The sequence below is a fragment of the Quercus lobata genome, chromosome 10 (genome assembly GCF_001633185.2).
Source record: "Quercus lobata isolate SW786 chromosome 10, ValleyOak3.0 Primary Assembly, whole genome shotgun sequence".
Lineage (NCBI taxonomy): Eukaryota > Viridiplantae > Streptophyta > Magnoliopsida > Fagales > Fagaceae > Quercus > Quercus lobata.
The window spans coordinates 22,739,152-22,757,130 of NC_044913.1; the positions used below are offsets into that span (position 1 = coordinate 22,739,152).

The 17,979-nt window shown below is 32.7% G+C and overlaps 1 protein-coding gene across 2 annotated transcripts; it reads left to right on the forward strand.

The window, feature by feature from the left end:
* Nucleotides 1–11,741: 11,741 nt before the first annotated feature.
* LOC115965295 (transcription factor TCP18-like) lies at nucleotides 11,742–14,100 on the forward strand. Of its 2 annotated transcripts, XM_031084490.1 has the most exons (3): nucleotides 11,742–12,266; nucleotides 12,433–13,650; nucleotides 13,852–14,100. In XM_031084490.1, the coding sequence occupies exons 2-3, from the start codon at nucleotides 12,562–12,564 to the stop codon at nucleotides 13,918–13,920; spliced, it is 1,158 nt and encodes a 385-aa protein (XP_030940350.1). In that variant the 5' UTR covers nucleotides 11,742–12,266; nucleotides 12,433–12,561; the 3' UTR covers nucleotides 13,921–14,100. The 2 variants fall into 2 exon arrangements, with proteins under 2 accessions (XP_030940350.1, XP_030940349.1); XM_031084489.1 differs by having other exon boundaries at nucleotides 11,742–13,650.
* The last annotated feature ends 3,879 nt before the right edge of the window (nucleotides 14,101–17,979 follow it).

Here is a 17,979-nt window from a genome sequence, read left to right on the forward strand (position 1 = left end):
CTCGGACACGCAAATATGGGCCCAATGAGCGCCCCCTCCACAGTGAAGAACCCATCCAGGCGAATGTGGGTAGGAGGGTGAGCCTCACGCAGCAGGAAAGAGGAAAATGTAAGACATCAGGGAGAAGCCACAACTGCCGCATTAAATGCAAGAAAGCTACCTTTTCAGCCGCATTAATGTGGAGAAGACAGGCGAACAGTGTTACATTGGCCAGTGCAACTCACAGAAGGATAAGGGAGATGTCCAATGGGACAGGCACTCAAGTGAAGGTCCAGATGGCTAACAAGTGTAAGGTTCTTATCAATTAAAGGAGGCTATATAAGAGAAGGAGATCCCCATGAAGAGGGGATCGGAGAATTAAGAAAAAAGAGAGAGAGAAAGGTGAAAGAACTCTATAGTCTGTAAACAGAGTAAGAGGTGCACTTATACGTCTCCTCAGACCGATATCCTATTAAACATAAATGGAATATTCTTATGTTCAACATGTTGCATGGCGTACATCTAACTGACGTTCACTTCGTCTAGTCTTAGCTCTGTAACCCACTCTCTACAAATTCATTGTCTGGGGACTTTTGGGCCAGAACCACTTACTTGCTGGGCCTGGGCCCCAAAAACCGCCCCTACACAATATATTATAACCATAAAAAAGAGGGTTATTTTTCCCTATGTTAGACGTTATTTTGTTTACATCACTTATTTAAAATTATATTATAAATAGTTGTGGGTTTTAGTTAACTCAACTGGTAAAATCTCTGATAGTTGAATAAGAGATTTGGAGTTCAATCCCCGCCTACACCAAAAACTGATTGGTGTCTTGGTCTAATGATAAATAGCTATTATCAAGAGTAGACGCCATAAGTTGAAATTCTCTAAAAAAAAAAATTATAAATAGTTCTATCATCATCAACATAATTATCTAGATGATTTAAGGTTTTTTTTTTTTTTTAATTTTTTTATTTATGTTTTGCAATATTAAGTGAGAGTTTTTGTTTTTTAGTTTTTTATTTTTGCATTAGATAATCAAAAAAATGTTGTTTTTGTTGATACATATTGTAACTGATGTGAAATAGTCTATTATCACATAAATTAAAAAAAGAATAAGAGAGAATTCAATACAAATTAAGAATTTATGTGGTTTTACAGTATACTTATGTCGATGAGAGTGAGTGGCTAATTAATGAACTATATGGCAAAATAGGGTTATAAGAGGATTCACAATGATGTTGCTAAAATGACCAAATAGTCATTTTAGCAACCCAAACACTAAAAGCACAGTTATAGCAAAGTTGTTATTTTGATTCATTGCTATAATTTTTTAACTCATTGCTACAGTGGGCTGCTAAAGATAGCAGCCCACTGTAGCTGAGGGTTATTTGTTACAAATAATATTTTATTAGTCTCCCACACGCTCAATGTCTCCCACAAGAAAGAATATTTTAGATGAAAAGTAATAAAATAGGAAAACATGAATAAAAAAGAATATTTAAATGAAAAGCTAAAAATTTTAGATGCTTTGATGTTAAGAGTATTGTAAAGTGAGTTGTTAAAATAGATAAAGTAACTTTTTGAATTGCTAAAAGTTATAATTTTTAGCAACTTTACAGTAAGTGCTCTAACAATGTTTACACATAATAAAACCCTTCCACTCATTGTACTCTCTTGTTGTCCACTCTACTACGTCCATAAGGCCCCAACTTAGTGGCCTAGTAACAAATATGAGCAACTCCAATAGGGAGACAAAAGTTTGAATATTATTGATTGAATAATTGTTAAAAAACATTTACAGACTAATTAGGGTACGTTTGGTAGATTGTAATAGGTACTGTAATGTAATAGTTATTCCTATGATTTAGCTATTTAATAGTTTGGTTATGATTTTATTACATGGAATAGTCATTCTTTATGAATAGTTATTCTTTAAAATGATGAATAACTATTAATCATATTTTTAATACAATATATTGTTGAGGGGAAAATTTTGATGTTCCCAAATAGAATATGGGATAGCCAAGTCGAAACTCGACGATGAGCCATTGAAATAAAGCCCAAAGGCTTTCGGTGTTGTGTAAGTCCGTCCAAGCAAAAGATAGAGGCTGCACTCTGACAAGAAGACAACAATAAAACCCAATAAACACGTTACTGTTGTTAATTTGTTATATTGTTAGTCCTTTTACAGCATCATAGTTCGAATCAGTCCTCCAACAGTAGGGTAATTTATATTCAATTATTAAATAAATTTAATAAAGTATTAACTTCAGGAAATTCTTTTGTATTTTGTTCAATAGGATCCACAGTACTCTCAGCCATCATTACATTAATATGAAGAAAAATTTCCAAAAAAGTCTCAAATACATTATAGCCTCCCATAGTAAAACAATGAGTAAATATTAGTGGTTGCATAGTGATGAAAAATGAGTTATTTGGCATGGTGTAAAAGGATAGGTCTCAACTCAGTTCAGTAAGTATTAAACTAAGATTTTGGTGAGTGTGCGTTCATAAGGCATGAATGAGGTAATGTGGGCTGTTTTGAGTGAGTGGAATAGGATTAAGACTTAGGTTAAGGCTTTAGTGAGTAGTGGGCTGTTTATGACTAATTGGGAGACATTTGTGAGTTGTGATTGTGTAAAGGGGGGAGAAGAATATCTAAGGTTAGGTGAGTGTGGTCTAAGGGGAATGAGTGGTGAGCTTAAGGAGAGCTAAACCACAAGCAAAATGGCCAACAAATCCAGAGTTTCAGAGGGATTAGCTATCTTCTAGTGGGCTGAGGTGCTTATATTTTTATAATGGAGTTTTAGAGAAGCATTAATTAACAAGAATCCAAAAAACGTAGGACTAATCAGAGGTAGTGAATCAAAGTTAATCTTCTGGGATTTTTGGTCAGAAGTAGGAGATTTATTTTAGGGGCTGCCTTGCTTCTTTGGGTAATAATGGGATTTTGGAGTGTTTTTGATTAAATTGTAGGATTTCTGGGGCTGAGCTTAATCAATGAGATTAAGGCGTGTATCAAGAACAAATCCTAATACTTCAACTCAGATTGGACCCCCAAGAAGTAAGATTCAACACCCCAAGCTAGGTGTCAAACTCTAAGTCCACTTCAGGGGGTTCCGCTGGAGATCCCTTTATGCCCTCCAATTCACATGTTTCTAATTTTTCCCCTTTAGGATTCATGGGTTTGGCACATGAATCATATCTTGAACGTTTTTGACATTTATAGTATCAATTTGTTGAAGTTTGGATAACTTGATTTCAGCTCTTCTTCTGCTGGAGTTACAATCTTGAGGAAGATGATGGAGTTCCATCCCCCATTAGACTTCAGCTGACATTACAACCCTCGGGCACTGTTCGCATCATGTAGATGGTGACAGAAAGCTGATGAGATAGCCCCTAGTTCATCCTTAAAGACTTGGTTCTCTTGTAGGGGCTTATAGCTGTATTTTGGTTAGGGATGAACAAGGGCTGGTTGCCCACTTTCAAGCCTCTTGCTGGGGTATTTGGATTGGGCTTGCTCGCATGGGTTGGGTTGTGTGCATCCTACCAAATGGACATCAACAACATATGTTGCCATGTAGATGGTGACAGAAAGCTGATGAGATAGCCCCTAGTTCATCCTCAAAGACTTGGTTCTCTTGTAGGGGCTTATAGCTGTATTTTGGTTAGGGATGAACAAGGGTTGGTTGCCCACTTTCAAGCCTCTTGCTGGGGTATTTTGGATTGGGCTTGATCGCATGGGTTGGGTTGTGTGCATCCTACCAAATGGACATCAACAACATATGTTGCCATGGGTTTTCATTCCTCATGGAATTTTATTGTTAGTAGAAATAAAATGAATCCACGAGCTTTAACAAATATTTATGATTGATTTTGGGTATTAATTTTCATGGACTTTAAGAGGCTGTTTGGACTGCAAATTTTGATAACTCAATTCTCAGTTTTCATAACTCATAACTCAAAAATGGTGGGACCTATAGCAAAAAGGTTGTTTGACAAACGATAACTCTATTTCCATCACTCAATTCTCTTATTTTTGAGTTATGAGTTATGGAAACTAAAAAAACACATTTTGGCTGTTTTTAATTTCCATAACTCATAACTTAATGGCATTTCCGTAAATAAACACACATGGAGGGATCCACAGTCGCAACTTTTGACTTTTTTTTTTTTTTTTTCACTTGTTCGATCTTCAGTTCTGGGTTTATTTATTTATTTTTATTTTTTTAGCTTCGGTGAGTTTGGGTACTGAAAAAAAAAAAAAAAAAAGAGAAAAAGCTGCACCGGCTGACAGGTATGGGCCCACAAATAGTGTGAAAAATATTGAGTGATGGAAATTGGATGATGATGCCAAACGGGTGTGAAAAATTGAGTGATGAGTGATAAGTGATGAGTGATGAGTTATGAGTGATGAGTGATGAGTGATGGAAATTGAGTGATAAAAAAAGTGAAGCCAAACAACCCCTGAATAACAATTTGTATAGTTTCTCATAATTTTTGCTATAAATTACTTTGTAAATGATATTTTCTTTGGGGCTTTTTAAATAATGACCTCCAATATTTTCTTGAGAATAATATTTACCATGGGTTTTCGAAATAAATATTATGAATGTCGTGATGTAAGATAGATAGTGAACATGAGTTTATAATATGATATGAAATAAATAAATGTCATGGGTCTAAGATAAATAATCATAACTTTCCATGGGCTTTTATAAGATGATTGCCATGAGTTTTGAGAATAGATAATTCATAAATTTCATGAGCTTGTAGTATTACAGTAATATGTTTAAGAATCTAAAGTATTGTTCATTATTGGACTTTTAAGTGAAATAATTATGATATAATATTTTGCTAAGTATTAATAACCTTGGGCTTTTGATAGAATAGTGTCAAGTAGTTAGTTTGGGCTTTTAATAGTGCCAACATAAGTTAGGTTTTTGATATTGCCAATAAGAATTGGGCTTTGATATTGTCAATGAGAATTGGGTTTTGATGTTGCCAATGAAAATTGGGTTTTAAATATTGTCAGCGAAAACTAGGCTTTGATATTGCTAATGAGAATTGAGTTTTGATGTTGTTAATGAAAATTGGGTTTTAATGTTGCCAAGGAGAATTGGGCTTTGATATTATTAATGTGAATTGGGTTTTGGATAAATAAATTACAATGGGTTTAAATTATGGGTTTTGATTATGGATTTGAATTCCATTGATAAAATTGTTTTGCCATAGACTTTAATCATGGGCTTTTCAAATATTTTCAAGCATAAGTATTATTGGGATTTAAATAGAATATGATGTGTGTATTGGGTTTATAGGGCTGGTTTTGGGCTTTGCTAAATAATGATAGTAAAATTGGATAAAATATGAGTTTTTGAGTTTTTTTGTGATAGTTTATACCATAACCCAATTTAGATAATGAGATATAAAACATTTGTAATTAACATAATAATAGAGCAAAAATATATATATATATATATTTGGGAAAACCTAATAACTTATTAGTGATATTTTAAAATAAATAAGTGGTACTCAAATAAAGTTAGCTATAAAAAAAAAGTATCCTAACAGATATAAGGGTACGTTTGGTATGATATAATAACTCTTGTAATGGAATAGTTATTTATGTGTAATATCAATTTGGTCATTTTGTTGCATTTTTATTACATAGATTAGTTATTACATTGGAATAACTATTCTTTAAATTGAAGAATAGCTATTCTTCTTTAAAATGGATGTAATAGCTATTCCTTAGTACATATAATAGGTTTTAAAATTAATATATTTCTAAAAATATAAAGTTTTCTTATACATCATCTTTTACAAGCTTTCCATATGTAACAACCAAACTTATGAATAAAAATAGTCATTCTATTATAATGTCTTCAATTCCCAATAATAAAGATTACTATTTCTAATGTAATCTGCATTCAGTGTACCAAACGTACCATAAATTATACTCTAACGTAATTTAAGTGTATATGTGCGTGAAACTCCATTTTGGAAACTTGAACTCCGGTCCTTACCCTCTACATCTCATAAGCACTTAAGACTTGTAAAGTAATTATTGTACCAAGGGTGCATGGTGGTAACTATTAGGGTACGTTTGGTATACTGAATGAGGATTACAACATAAATTGTAATCTTTATTACTAGGAATAAAATATGCTGTAATGTAATAACTAAACATATTCATAAGTTTGGTTGTGAGTTATAACATTACAATAAAATTTAAAATTTATTTTAGGAAATATCTTACTCATACAATTATATTTTCTTAAAAATTGTTATTTTTTAAATTTAAGAGAGACATATTATTTTTTATGATTTTTTTTTTTAATTTTTCTAATTGTTAGATGTATATGGAAAGTTTGTTTATTTGGAAATATAATAAGTTTTGAAATTATTACACACACTAAGTAATAACTAATACAGTCATTTTAAAGAAGAATATTTATTTCTCATTTTGAAGAATAACTATTCATAAGGAATGACTATTCCTTGTAACAAAAACATAACCAAATTAAAGAATAGCTAAATCATAAGAATAACTATTACATTACAGTGCCTATTTCAGTCTTCCAAACATGCCCTTAATCTCTAAAAGGGTTGTAATAACTATTCTTTAGTATGTGTATTAATTTCTAGAATTAATATATTTCCAAATAAATAAACTTTCCAAATGCACATAACAATTATGAAAATAAAAAATCAAAAAAAAAAACTAATGTCTCTTTCAAATTAAAAAATCTTATTTGTTAGGAAATATAATTATGGACAAAATTTAACTACAAAATTAACTTTACTCAATATCTTTTTATAGGAAGTGAATTTTGACAAATCCACCATTGAATTATATATTCTTCTTATATCCTCCATACTTACAAAATTTCCAGAAAATTAAAGATCAATAACCATGTCATCAATAAATTGTTTAAATTGCAAGTTTTTATAATTTACAATTATGTATAAAATATAAGTTTATAGATCATATAGTAAATAATATCTGATTGACACAAAATTTGATATATATATTAAAAACGTAAAGAACATGCAATTAAATGGTTAGATTTTCAATTAACTAATTTTGTAACTAAACTTTGTCCTATATATTAAAAACGTAAAGAACATGCAATTAAATGGATATATTTTCAATTAACCAATTTTGTAACTAAACTTTGTCCTATAATTATATGAGTAAGATATTTCCTAAAATATATTTTAACGTAAAAAACATGCAATTAAATGGTTAGATTTTCCATTAACCAATTTTGTAATTAAACTTTGTCCTATAATTATATGAGTAAAATATTTCCTAAAATATATTTTAAGTTTAATTTAAAATAATATATTTAAAGTTTAATTTAAAATACTTTCATTCCATTGTCTTTAAGGTTCTATTATTGTGTTGTCACCAAACAAATAAATAGTAATAAGTATTATATTAAAACATTTTGTATTCATTGTAATACCTATTCCTAATACTATGTAATTATCGTACAGTTTATCAAACGTAGCCTTAGAGGCTTATTTAAGGGGTTTGTAAAACTTAACAAATAATAAAATATATTCTAAAATAAGTCATACTTAATAGGAACCAAATTTGATCTAAAAAGTATTAAAAACACTTACAAACAAAGAAATAAATGCCCTAAACCTAAAATAATGAAAATTACATAAAAATACCAAAATTAATAAATTACAAAAGTTAAATGGTAGATTTGTACTACATCATGATCAATAAATACCTTAGTTCACTACAACAATTTTAGTCTTTAGCAATGATCAGCAAATATTGTCCTTGTTAACTTTTTCAACTACTCATTTAGTAAAGGTATGCATATTACTTTTGCTTAATTTTTCTATCAATCTCTCTCTCTCTCTCTCTCTCTCTCTCTCTATATATATATATATATATATTTATAGTCATTATAACGTTTGTTGTTAAGAAAACCAAAAACCATTATGATTCTCAAGGAAAATTAGACCCTCCCAACATTGGCTGCAAAAATCATCTACTCCTATCAGTTTTTAGCTTTTTCTTGTTTATTTGTAAGTATGTTCGGTTGAACAACTCTTTAAGTAAGAGTATTGATTATTACACATATTTTATTGCACACTTTATAGATACTCCTTTTGAAATTGTGTTTTGAAAACAAAATTTCAATTAAAATTGTGAAATTATGTTTAAAAATACGATTTCAAAAGGAGTGTGTAGGAAATGTACAATAACAAATATGTAACTAGCTAGATTTTCCCTAAATATCTTCTATTAAGTTTAGGATTGTGTGCATCTTTTCTACCATATTTGAATCTCAAGTATGGTATTAACCCCTCCCCAACAAAAAAAGGCAACGAAATTAAAGGCAGTGTGACAGAAGACCCATCCCACTCTGGGTAATAATGAGTAGGACACATATTTTCTATGATCACAAAATTAAAAGCAAGCCCGTTTTCTTTTCAAATAGGTTCAGATTTTAATCATCGACTAAATCATTAACATTAGTCCTATCAAAAAAAAAAAAAATCATTAACATTAGTTTTAGACCCATAATTAAAGAGGTGTCTAGAATGCCAAATGTCTTGTGCACCTGAAAGCAACAATCAATTACCAACAATGGAACATTGAACAACCTATGAATATTTCATTTCATGGAACTATATGAGTTGCTTTAACATAGGAATAGTTCTGTGCATAAATATGAAAAAAAATAAAAAAATAAAGAAAGTGATCGATTGGGTTTTAAGTAATTAGAGGAAAACCAGTAATCATTATATCGTGAAGTTAAAACATTTTTTCCCTCTATTTTTTCAGCTATATAAGTTGGTTAGATCATGAAAGCATGCATCTTAAAGTAGATAGTTCCAATTGCACCTATTTTAGAACTCGTCCTACGCTACAACAATATGGCATCAAACCACACCATAAAAGAACAAAGGAAAAGACAATGTTATTGAGGATATGATCATATAAATGTCCTTTTGAGAAAACGATAAATGAGCAAATGGTTAGGCAGACATGCGTAACTATTCATTTTTTTTTTTTTTTACTTTTATTCAGATAGAGTTTAGTGTGATAACATTATTTGCATGATCCAATATTCTAGCTCTCCTATTTATCTTTTTACAGAAAAGATAGTTCAATCCATATAATGATTATAAAGAAACTCCAGGGAGGTCTACTATGCATGTTAATTAATTATTATAGCAACCAGCTAGCTGCAAAGGGCATATTAGTCTTGTATTATTGGCAAAAGTGGGCAATATGACATAATGTATTGAAGCATTGAATCATTTGGCTTAAATTAATCATATATAAGTAATTCATATTACCGCATATTCTTCGTGCGATAATCACTCCATAAGTATAAATACATGTGGGGTGTAAGAGACAAGCGTCGGGGTTCAAATCTCCAGTAGAGAGTTTTACATACATATACACTTAGATTAGACTAAAATATAATTTATATCTTGTATTAAAAAAAAAATTCATTTTTTTGTTACTTTTTTGCGAAAGCGATGTGAGGAACAAAACGACATCTTCTATGGCTTTGTCATGGGTAAATATCTCCTTGGCAGCATTACTTTGGGATATCAATTAGGTTTAAAATCATCAAATCATTGGTCCCTTCGAAATTAGTATAAACAAATGAATTAAAACAACGGCGTGAAAGAAACTTTGGGGACTATCGAAATCCTAGTTGGTATCTTTATTCATGTAGATAAAGAAATATGTTTCACAAGATGGGCCAAGTTGGGCTTTTCAATTCTATCAACAATACTTCAATAATACACACAGCATTGAGGAAAAGAAATCTACACCTTTCCATGGTCACAACCTAGACAAAATAGTCATGTCAAGCTGTGTGACAAATGGAAAAGAAAATTCGCATGAAATAGCTCCACGTTTGGCTCAGCTTAATTGGTAACTCAAATTCATTATGTTTTCTTTTTCTATTTTTACAATTTCATTGATTATATTTTCTTTCATCATCTTTTTTCCCTGTCATATCCTTGGAATAGTTTCCTAGAAAGCAAGCACATCGTGATGGTTTCTAGGCCCTCTTTCAGGCCCACACCGTGGGCATGGTCCTTCAAATACGCCTGGTTGGAAATCATAAACTACAAGATATTTTTTCAATGGCATAAGTATAAAAAGCAAGATGGACTTTCTTTACCATCATCACCACTTGGGAAATTCTCTCATAAATTTAAATGAAGCATAAAATTCTTTAAAACAAATTTTTGAAATAAGATAGAAATTCTACTTTAACTTAATTTAAGTGTATATGTATGTGAAACTATCTCCTGGACACTTGAATCTCGATCTTTGCCATCCACACTTCACAAGCACTTATACTTATGAAATGACCATCACACTAAGAGTGTATGATGGTACTTCAAAACAAATTAAGAACTACCCAAGTAGCAACAAAGAAATAAGAGGGTGGGAAATTTATTAATAATTGGAAATATTGCCAAATAAGGGTGTGCACTGGTACTTCAAAACAAATTAAGAACTACCCAAGTAGCAACAAAGAAATAAGAGCGTGGGAAATTTATTAATAATTGGAAATATTACCAAATAAAGACAATGAAAAGAAAATGTTGTGCTACAAGTAACTCAAATTTTTTGCTATCAATGGAAAATGGTGCATCCCCCATGAAACAGAAATCCAAATGAGTCCGAACATGGGTGAAAATAAAGGGTACAGTAAAATCATAGATATATGATATATGTGTTGAAGGGGGTTCTATTTTCAACCACATATGACATATGGGCTTTTTGTACGGACAACAGACAAGGGCAGAGAAAGAGAGAGAGAGAAATAGCAGCAATGAAATGAAAGCATATAGATTAAGCATGTCTTTTAGGGTTTTCTTGTATGTTCTCATTATGAGCCAGTGCAATTGACGACACATTCATCTCCCTTTTTCATTCATAGTTATCTCTTCCTTGAAAGCAACCTTAGAACAACCCCAGCTGTGCCATGTCATGTGGTCCTAGTAATTATGCCAGTCTAAAGTGGTCAGGCTCAGTTCTAGAGAGAGAGAGAGAGAGACAAGCATGGTTTGAGATAAGTGGGGAGTGCGGCATGTATAAATGGAAAGAAAGTGTGACAAAGAAATGAAGAACCCACAAAAAAAAAAGAAAAAAAAAAGAGGGAAGATAGTTGGGAGTGTAAAGGAGTTTAAGTGTGGATGGGACTATTGCCATTTTGAAATAAGATGAGGTGGGATTTGTAGTTAGGGCAATTGGTGATTGGCTATGTTTTGGAGAAGCTCTATGCATATGACAGTGGCAAGTACAAGCACAAGCACTCTTTGTTTTGAGAGAGAGAGAGAGCTTTTCAAAGAAAAGCTAAACAGATAAGCACGCATGGGAGGGAACCTAACGACATTCTGAAATAGAGTTGATAGATAGACATGGAAGAGAGAGAGAGAGAGAGAGAGAGAGAGAGAGAGAGAGAGGGGGAGAGAGAGAGAGAAAGAGATAGATAGAGATAGGGGAGATGGGATATCTCTCCTTTTGGTGAAAGTGACATTAAATTAGAAACTCAGTCAAAGGAGCATCGTCTCTCATGGCAGGCTCACAGTGCATGATGCCCCTTTGAGTGAAATAATTGTCCTTCTTATAGCCTCACAAACAGCCACGTGTAGGTTACTAATCATGATGAGTTATAGACCTGTGAGCAGCAGCAGCAGCAGCAACAACAAAAAAATTGTGCTATATGAATATGGATATGTGAGTCCTCCAATAAAACCTCACATGTTTCTCAAAAAACCAACCCTAGCTAGCATGTACACATATAGATATTCCACATACTTTCGCACTCACACACACAAACAGTGAGAGAGGAAATGAATGAATGAATGAAGATGAATATATGGAGTCCATGCAAGATCTTGGCGATTGAGTTTGAGGGGCTTGTTGAAAAGTTTGAGGAGGTGGAGGGAGCTCACTATCAAAGTTCCCACCTGCAAGCCACGTGAAGTGGTACAATTATACTTGGTATTTTCCTATCCACTAGCCTCCCAAATATCCCTCTCTTTTAAAAGGACCAACTAAGTACTACTGTTTACCCAAAAGAAATTTTTTAAAAGAAAAAGATGGTTCTTTGTCTCCAATAAATTCCTCTTCTTTGGTCCTTTACCTCCTCACCATCTTTTTATTCAAAACTAACTCTCTCTCTCTCTCTCTCAACACCCCATGGAGGTCTAGCCGTACTATAGCTTTGCTGTCTTTCTCAAGCTCTAGTCCTTGACTAATAAGAGAGGTAAGTGCATAGTCTCTTCCTCTTTCTCTCACACAAACACAGACACGCACGCACGCACACACAAAGATACATACACATACAGTGTATCTTCAGGCTGTCTTTCTCAAGCTCAGGTGGAAAACAGTAAAATATGGCTGTCTTTCTCAAGTTTAATTTCCACTTGCAGATTTCTCGAGGTTAACCAAAAAAAAAAAAAAAAAAAGAATTGAAACACGTTGAAGGAAACGTCGTTCTCAAAGTTCTAGCTAGCGGTACTACCACGCGTTTGTCACAAGGACTAGCTAGGGTTGTCCAAATGCAATTAAAATCACAGATGTATACTTCAAACAGTAACAATGGCAATGACCCCATTTCCTACTGTGACCAACCATTTTTCCAAAGGCCTTTATTCAATGACATCAACAACCCCAATTCCAATTCCAATTCCAAACATGAAGACCCATCTCTTTTATCTTTTCTCAACTTTCCCTCTCTCTTTGAAGATGACTATGTTTTCTTCCCACACAACCATGACATGTTATTTCAAATCCAACACCAATCTTGCTTATTGAGACCTGACAATAATACCATAACTGAAACCACTGTCCCCAACAGTATTAACATGGTCGATTCCAACAAAAATCACATCAACATGGCCGAGCAGATCCCAAGAAAAAGATCTTGCAAGAGAGATCGGCACAGCAAGATTAATACAGCTCGTGGACCAAGGGATCGGAGAATGAGACTGTCCCTTAAAGTTGCCCCGGAGTTTTTTGGTCTTCAAGAATTGCTAGGCTATGACACGGCTAGCAGAACCGTTGAATGGTTACTACTGAAGTCTAAGGATGAAATCAAGAAGCTAGAGAGAGAGAAGAAGCGAAATAGCAGTAGTACTAGTACTGTTGGTGGCAGCAAGAGTGCTAATTCTTCTGCTTCTGATGAGTGTGAAGTTGTATCTGGTATCGATGATGTTGCAGTTAATTGTGACGGAGATCAACAGGGCAGTGTTTCCCAAGAGAAACCCTCGACTAAAGAGAAGAAGATTAGGCACTCACAGTCAAGGAAGAGTGCATTTCACCCACTTGCAAGGGAGTCAAGGGAAAAAGCAAGGGCAAGAGCAAGGGAAAGGACTAAAGCAAAGTTGATGAGGAGTCAAGTAGATGACTCAAAGTTATGTGAAGAAGCAAGCAGATTAGGTTCTTGGAGTCCCTTTGAAACTGGGGAAGAATCTGGAACACAAAGCCAAAACATGAACCCTTCATCCTTGGATTTGGAGGTGCTACCAGAGGCTGAAGAAGGAAGCTCCACTCATGCCCGAGATCATTCAGGGGCTGTAGAAGACATGGTTAATAGTGAGGATTACTTGGTGCTTTTGGCTATGCACAGCACAGGAATTCCTCAAGAGGTATGTTTCAAAACCCAAGTTTCCTCAATTTTACAAAGATGTTCTGACATTTAATAGTGCTTTATAATATAATAACGTACTTATTAATAATCTAGCTAGCTAGCTTTTGTGTCCTATGACAAACATGCATCTTCAAACAGATAGTGTCCAAGATGTACATTTCTTCAGATTTTTCTGACCACCTCAGACGATTGTTTGCAGCTTCAATTTTCAGAATTTCCATTCTTTGGCAAACCATGGGAGCCCTACAGCAATAATAATCAATGCTAACCGGGATTATCCCCAGCATCATCGATGCATCAAGTGAATAAACATTAGCAGTATGAAAAATGATGCTTTCTTTCTGTTTGGAATGTAATATAGGAAAGTATCTCTTCTTGTGCAATTTCTTATGAATTATCTTGTAAACGATTGTTATGTCTTTCACTTTATAATAAGAAGGTTATCTTTCTTAATTTGCTTCTCTTTCAAATGCAAACTTATGAAGTCTTTTGTGGTTAGTATGCATTAACAATCTGTAAATGCCAATAGATGTATTTTATATTATCTATATTTATTCTTCATTTCCCCCTTAATTTTAGGCCTTGCCTGCCAAAATCTCCTTATGATTTGTATTTTTTGGATCACTTGACATATTGCCATGCTTTGATGTAATTTATTTTTGGAAAACTGTTAGGGTTGCTTCTCTATAGTATGTATGTTTTCATGTTTGTGGTCTAACTTCCTAAGTGCATTTTAGTGAATGTATTTGGTTTATCTTTTAAGATGTCATTCCAATGAATGAATTTGGTTTATCTTTTTAGATGTGATTGAATAGACGCTTGAGTGATCCACTATCCATTTTCAGGTCATGTTTTCAAAGTCCATTGGCACCTAGCTAGGTAGTGCAATTTCAACATATCAATTATCTTATTGCATCACATAACAACATAAACCTTGAAATCAATTCCCATAATATATGGAAAGTTTAACAGGGAAACACATAAACACTTTAAGAGGGCACTTTTATCTTCTAATGTGGAAATAGAGATTTATGGCCATGGAGCTGTTCAGGGTTTCTAATTAAGTGCAGGTAAAAGCAATGATATTACTGATTTAGCTTCACCAAAAAAATAAGGCTTGAAATCAAATTGATATCTGATCAGAGAGGAGGAAAAGAAAAAACCCTAGACTAAGCTTTTTATTTATTTATTTATTGTTAAATTATACATACATCTCCTGTGTGTCTTAAACCCATGACCTCACTCTCCACTTTTATTTTATAAGGGGAGAAAATATCTGCGCTCTAGATCTCATTGGCCCTTAGAACAAGTGTTATATTTCCTAACAACATGAAACGCTACTATATTTTCCCAATAAAACTGAAGTTTCTAAATAACTTTAAAATATTTGCCCAAACAAGAACTTTCATCCTAATTAACAAGCCTTTTCTAGAATAGAAATGCAGTAATTTACCTCAAAGTGTAATAATTTTCTCACCTCCAAAAATTACCTTCATTAATGTTTTTCAATTCAACTCTAGTGTAAGTCAAGGTGTTCCATCTTAAATATGTTTTTATTGTAGTTTTAGACTGCTCATATGATACAATTTAAGTCTTGACTTACCTCTGATGCATAGGGGCATTGGAGGTGACATGGGGTAAATACGTGTCCTATGCCTTGCACTAGAATTTACAAAATATATTGCTTATATTATTACTTGATCTCTCTTCATTTCCATTATAAGCACATCATTTTTTCAGATGTATCACGGTCAATAAAAATGTATTATGAATAATTACTTATGGTGTATAAGTGAACAACACAAATAATTAGTAGACCCACAAAACCATTTCTTGTGAATATGCAAATCATATTATGAATTAAAAGTGTCTTTTCTTATTTATCTATTAATTTTCTGTTGGATGTACTAATATCTGAAGTTTGCTGTCTCCATGGATCTTCAAAGTCAAATTTTCCATGGCAGACGCATTTAAAATTTATAATCGAAGAATATATTAAAGCTTCCTTCTTCTAAAGAGTTTATTTGGATCTAGAAATGAGGGAAAGTAAAAAAAGAAAATTGTTGTATTGCTCTAAAGATTGTTTTCTTTTCTTAAATTATTCTAACCATTTTCCCTTTCTTTTCAAACATTAAATCTAAGTTTGAAACAATGGGTAAGATGTTGAGAAATTGATAAAGATAATAATCTTGCCTATAAATGGAATAGAAAGAACTTCTTTCTTATGCTCTTAGTTTTAATTCCACAGTGAATGTAATAGTTAGGCAACTTTTTCCCTTATTTTATGTAAAAACGCAGGTCTTCTCCTTCTAGTTGACTCTTTGAATGTCCCTGTTCAAGCTGTTTAGAAAAGAACCAATGCTACTGGTTGTCCATCATAGAGTGTAGCTTACTGTTGCTAGGAGAAATTATCCCCTTGTGATCAAATTTTGATGAAACACTTAGAGGCATGCCAGCATCTCAGATATATGGATGATGTAAAACTGACTTAACACAGACTTAAGAAGAGTGAATCGTCTTTACAATATAACATTACATATTTTCATAGAAGGGAACGATTGGTACTTCGGGATTTTCGTTCTTCTTTTGTTTTTGAACATAAGGTGTTTTTTCTGAGGAAAGATCCAACAATAACAATGATCACATATTGAGGTCAATCACGATGAAGATACTTGGTATCTTAGACAAGAAGATCCCCATCAACAAAGAAATTCCACTTCAATATCATTGTGGACTACAACGAAGTGTTTTATCAGGTCAAGACTGAAAAGAAAATTTTGTGGCTCAAAATCTTCCATAAGGTAGATTGTTAAGTAAAATGACTAAAATCTACTTCCGTACCTTTTTGCATGTGAATAGAAAAGTTTACCACTAAGATCCTTAAAGATTTCCATTTCGTTGATATGGCAGGAAACAGTATGCATCATTTATTCGATAAAAATTTGCAATTTTTGCAAAAATCTATTAATGGATGATTGAACCTTCATTATATCTTTGATAAAAATGCACATTTGGCATGTTTTATCTGCTACTATGATTGAAAATATGAAATAAAATTGTTACATTTTCATTCTAAAAAAATTAACCCAAGCTTCATAAATAGTGGAAATTTATACTTCCATCCCTCAAGGAGATTAGTAATAGATAGTAAGAAAAGAAATAAGGAACTAGAATGTATTCAAAATTAAACTACCTTCTCCAAATGCTAAATTTCAGGCTCTATTGATGAATTATAGAACCTGCCTTTAAGGAACTGAGAAAATCATTCAATTGAGAAAGGTAAGTTGCTGATTAAGTCTATGACAATTTTTATTATGTCCTCTGCAAGTAATGGACTGTGCTTATGAATAGGAATGTGGAAGTCATGGCTGAGACTAGAGACCTAACAGGTAAAAACAGAAACGATATTGGTAGATTTTTATTTTTCTAAGTAATTAAGGAGATGGGGAAGAGGTCAGAAAGTGTAGGCGCCAATACAAAAGGACCATTCTGACTTCTATGATAACTTACACCCCGTAGTGTAGTTTGTGTGTGTGTCAGCGTGTGCACGAGAGATAGAGAGAGAGAGAGAGAGTTGCTTTTGAAGAGGTTGTGATCTTAATGGTGGAGGCTATAGTGCGTGCAAAAACAACCAATTCATCTGTTATACAGAAATATAGTTGTAGTTCACCCTTTCCTCTACAGTAAGAAAGATATCCCCACCTTTGGAAATAAAATTTAATTTAGTGAAGATGAAATAGCACAAAGGAATTCCTATATTTCCGTAAGTATAGTGCCACTACAAATTTATGGGAAGTCTTTCAGATTGCAGGCTGAGTACTACAAGGTTTTGTCACATCATATGAAGCATGGCTTATAAACAGTATTTTATAAATGAACAATTTAATTGATAAATATCTCAATATATTATCTTACTACATAAGATATACTTATTATGGTTTCTTATAAATTTTTTTCAATTGTGCTGATATGATAAATTATCATACTTGATTGCCTATAAATTTAGAAGATGAATGTCAGTTAAAATTCTGGACCTTGCTTAACAATATTGTGAGCAATATAGAAGCATATTTATGTACTCATAGCATTACCATTGCTTAGTTCATATATGATTTTTATGTCAATACTCAAAATTTAATTTTAGTGCCTTTTAAAGGTAGCATTAGCTCTTGAGTGAGTTTGAACTCCCCATGAATCTCCAAAGAAATTAGGAAAGTAGAAGGGACTACTTTTCTAACCAAGCCATCAAATCTTTCATTTATCATAAGAAAATTGATAGTAATAATATATCATATAAGCTCAAGATTTTTAAATTGAGCTCAAGAGG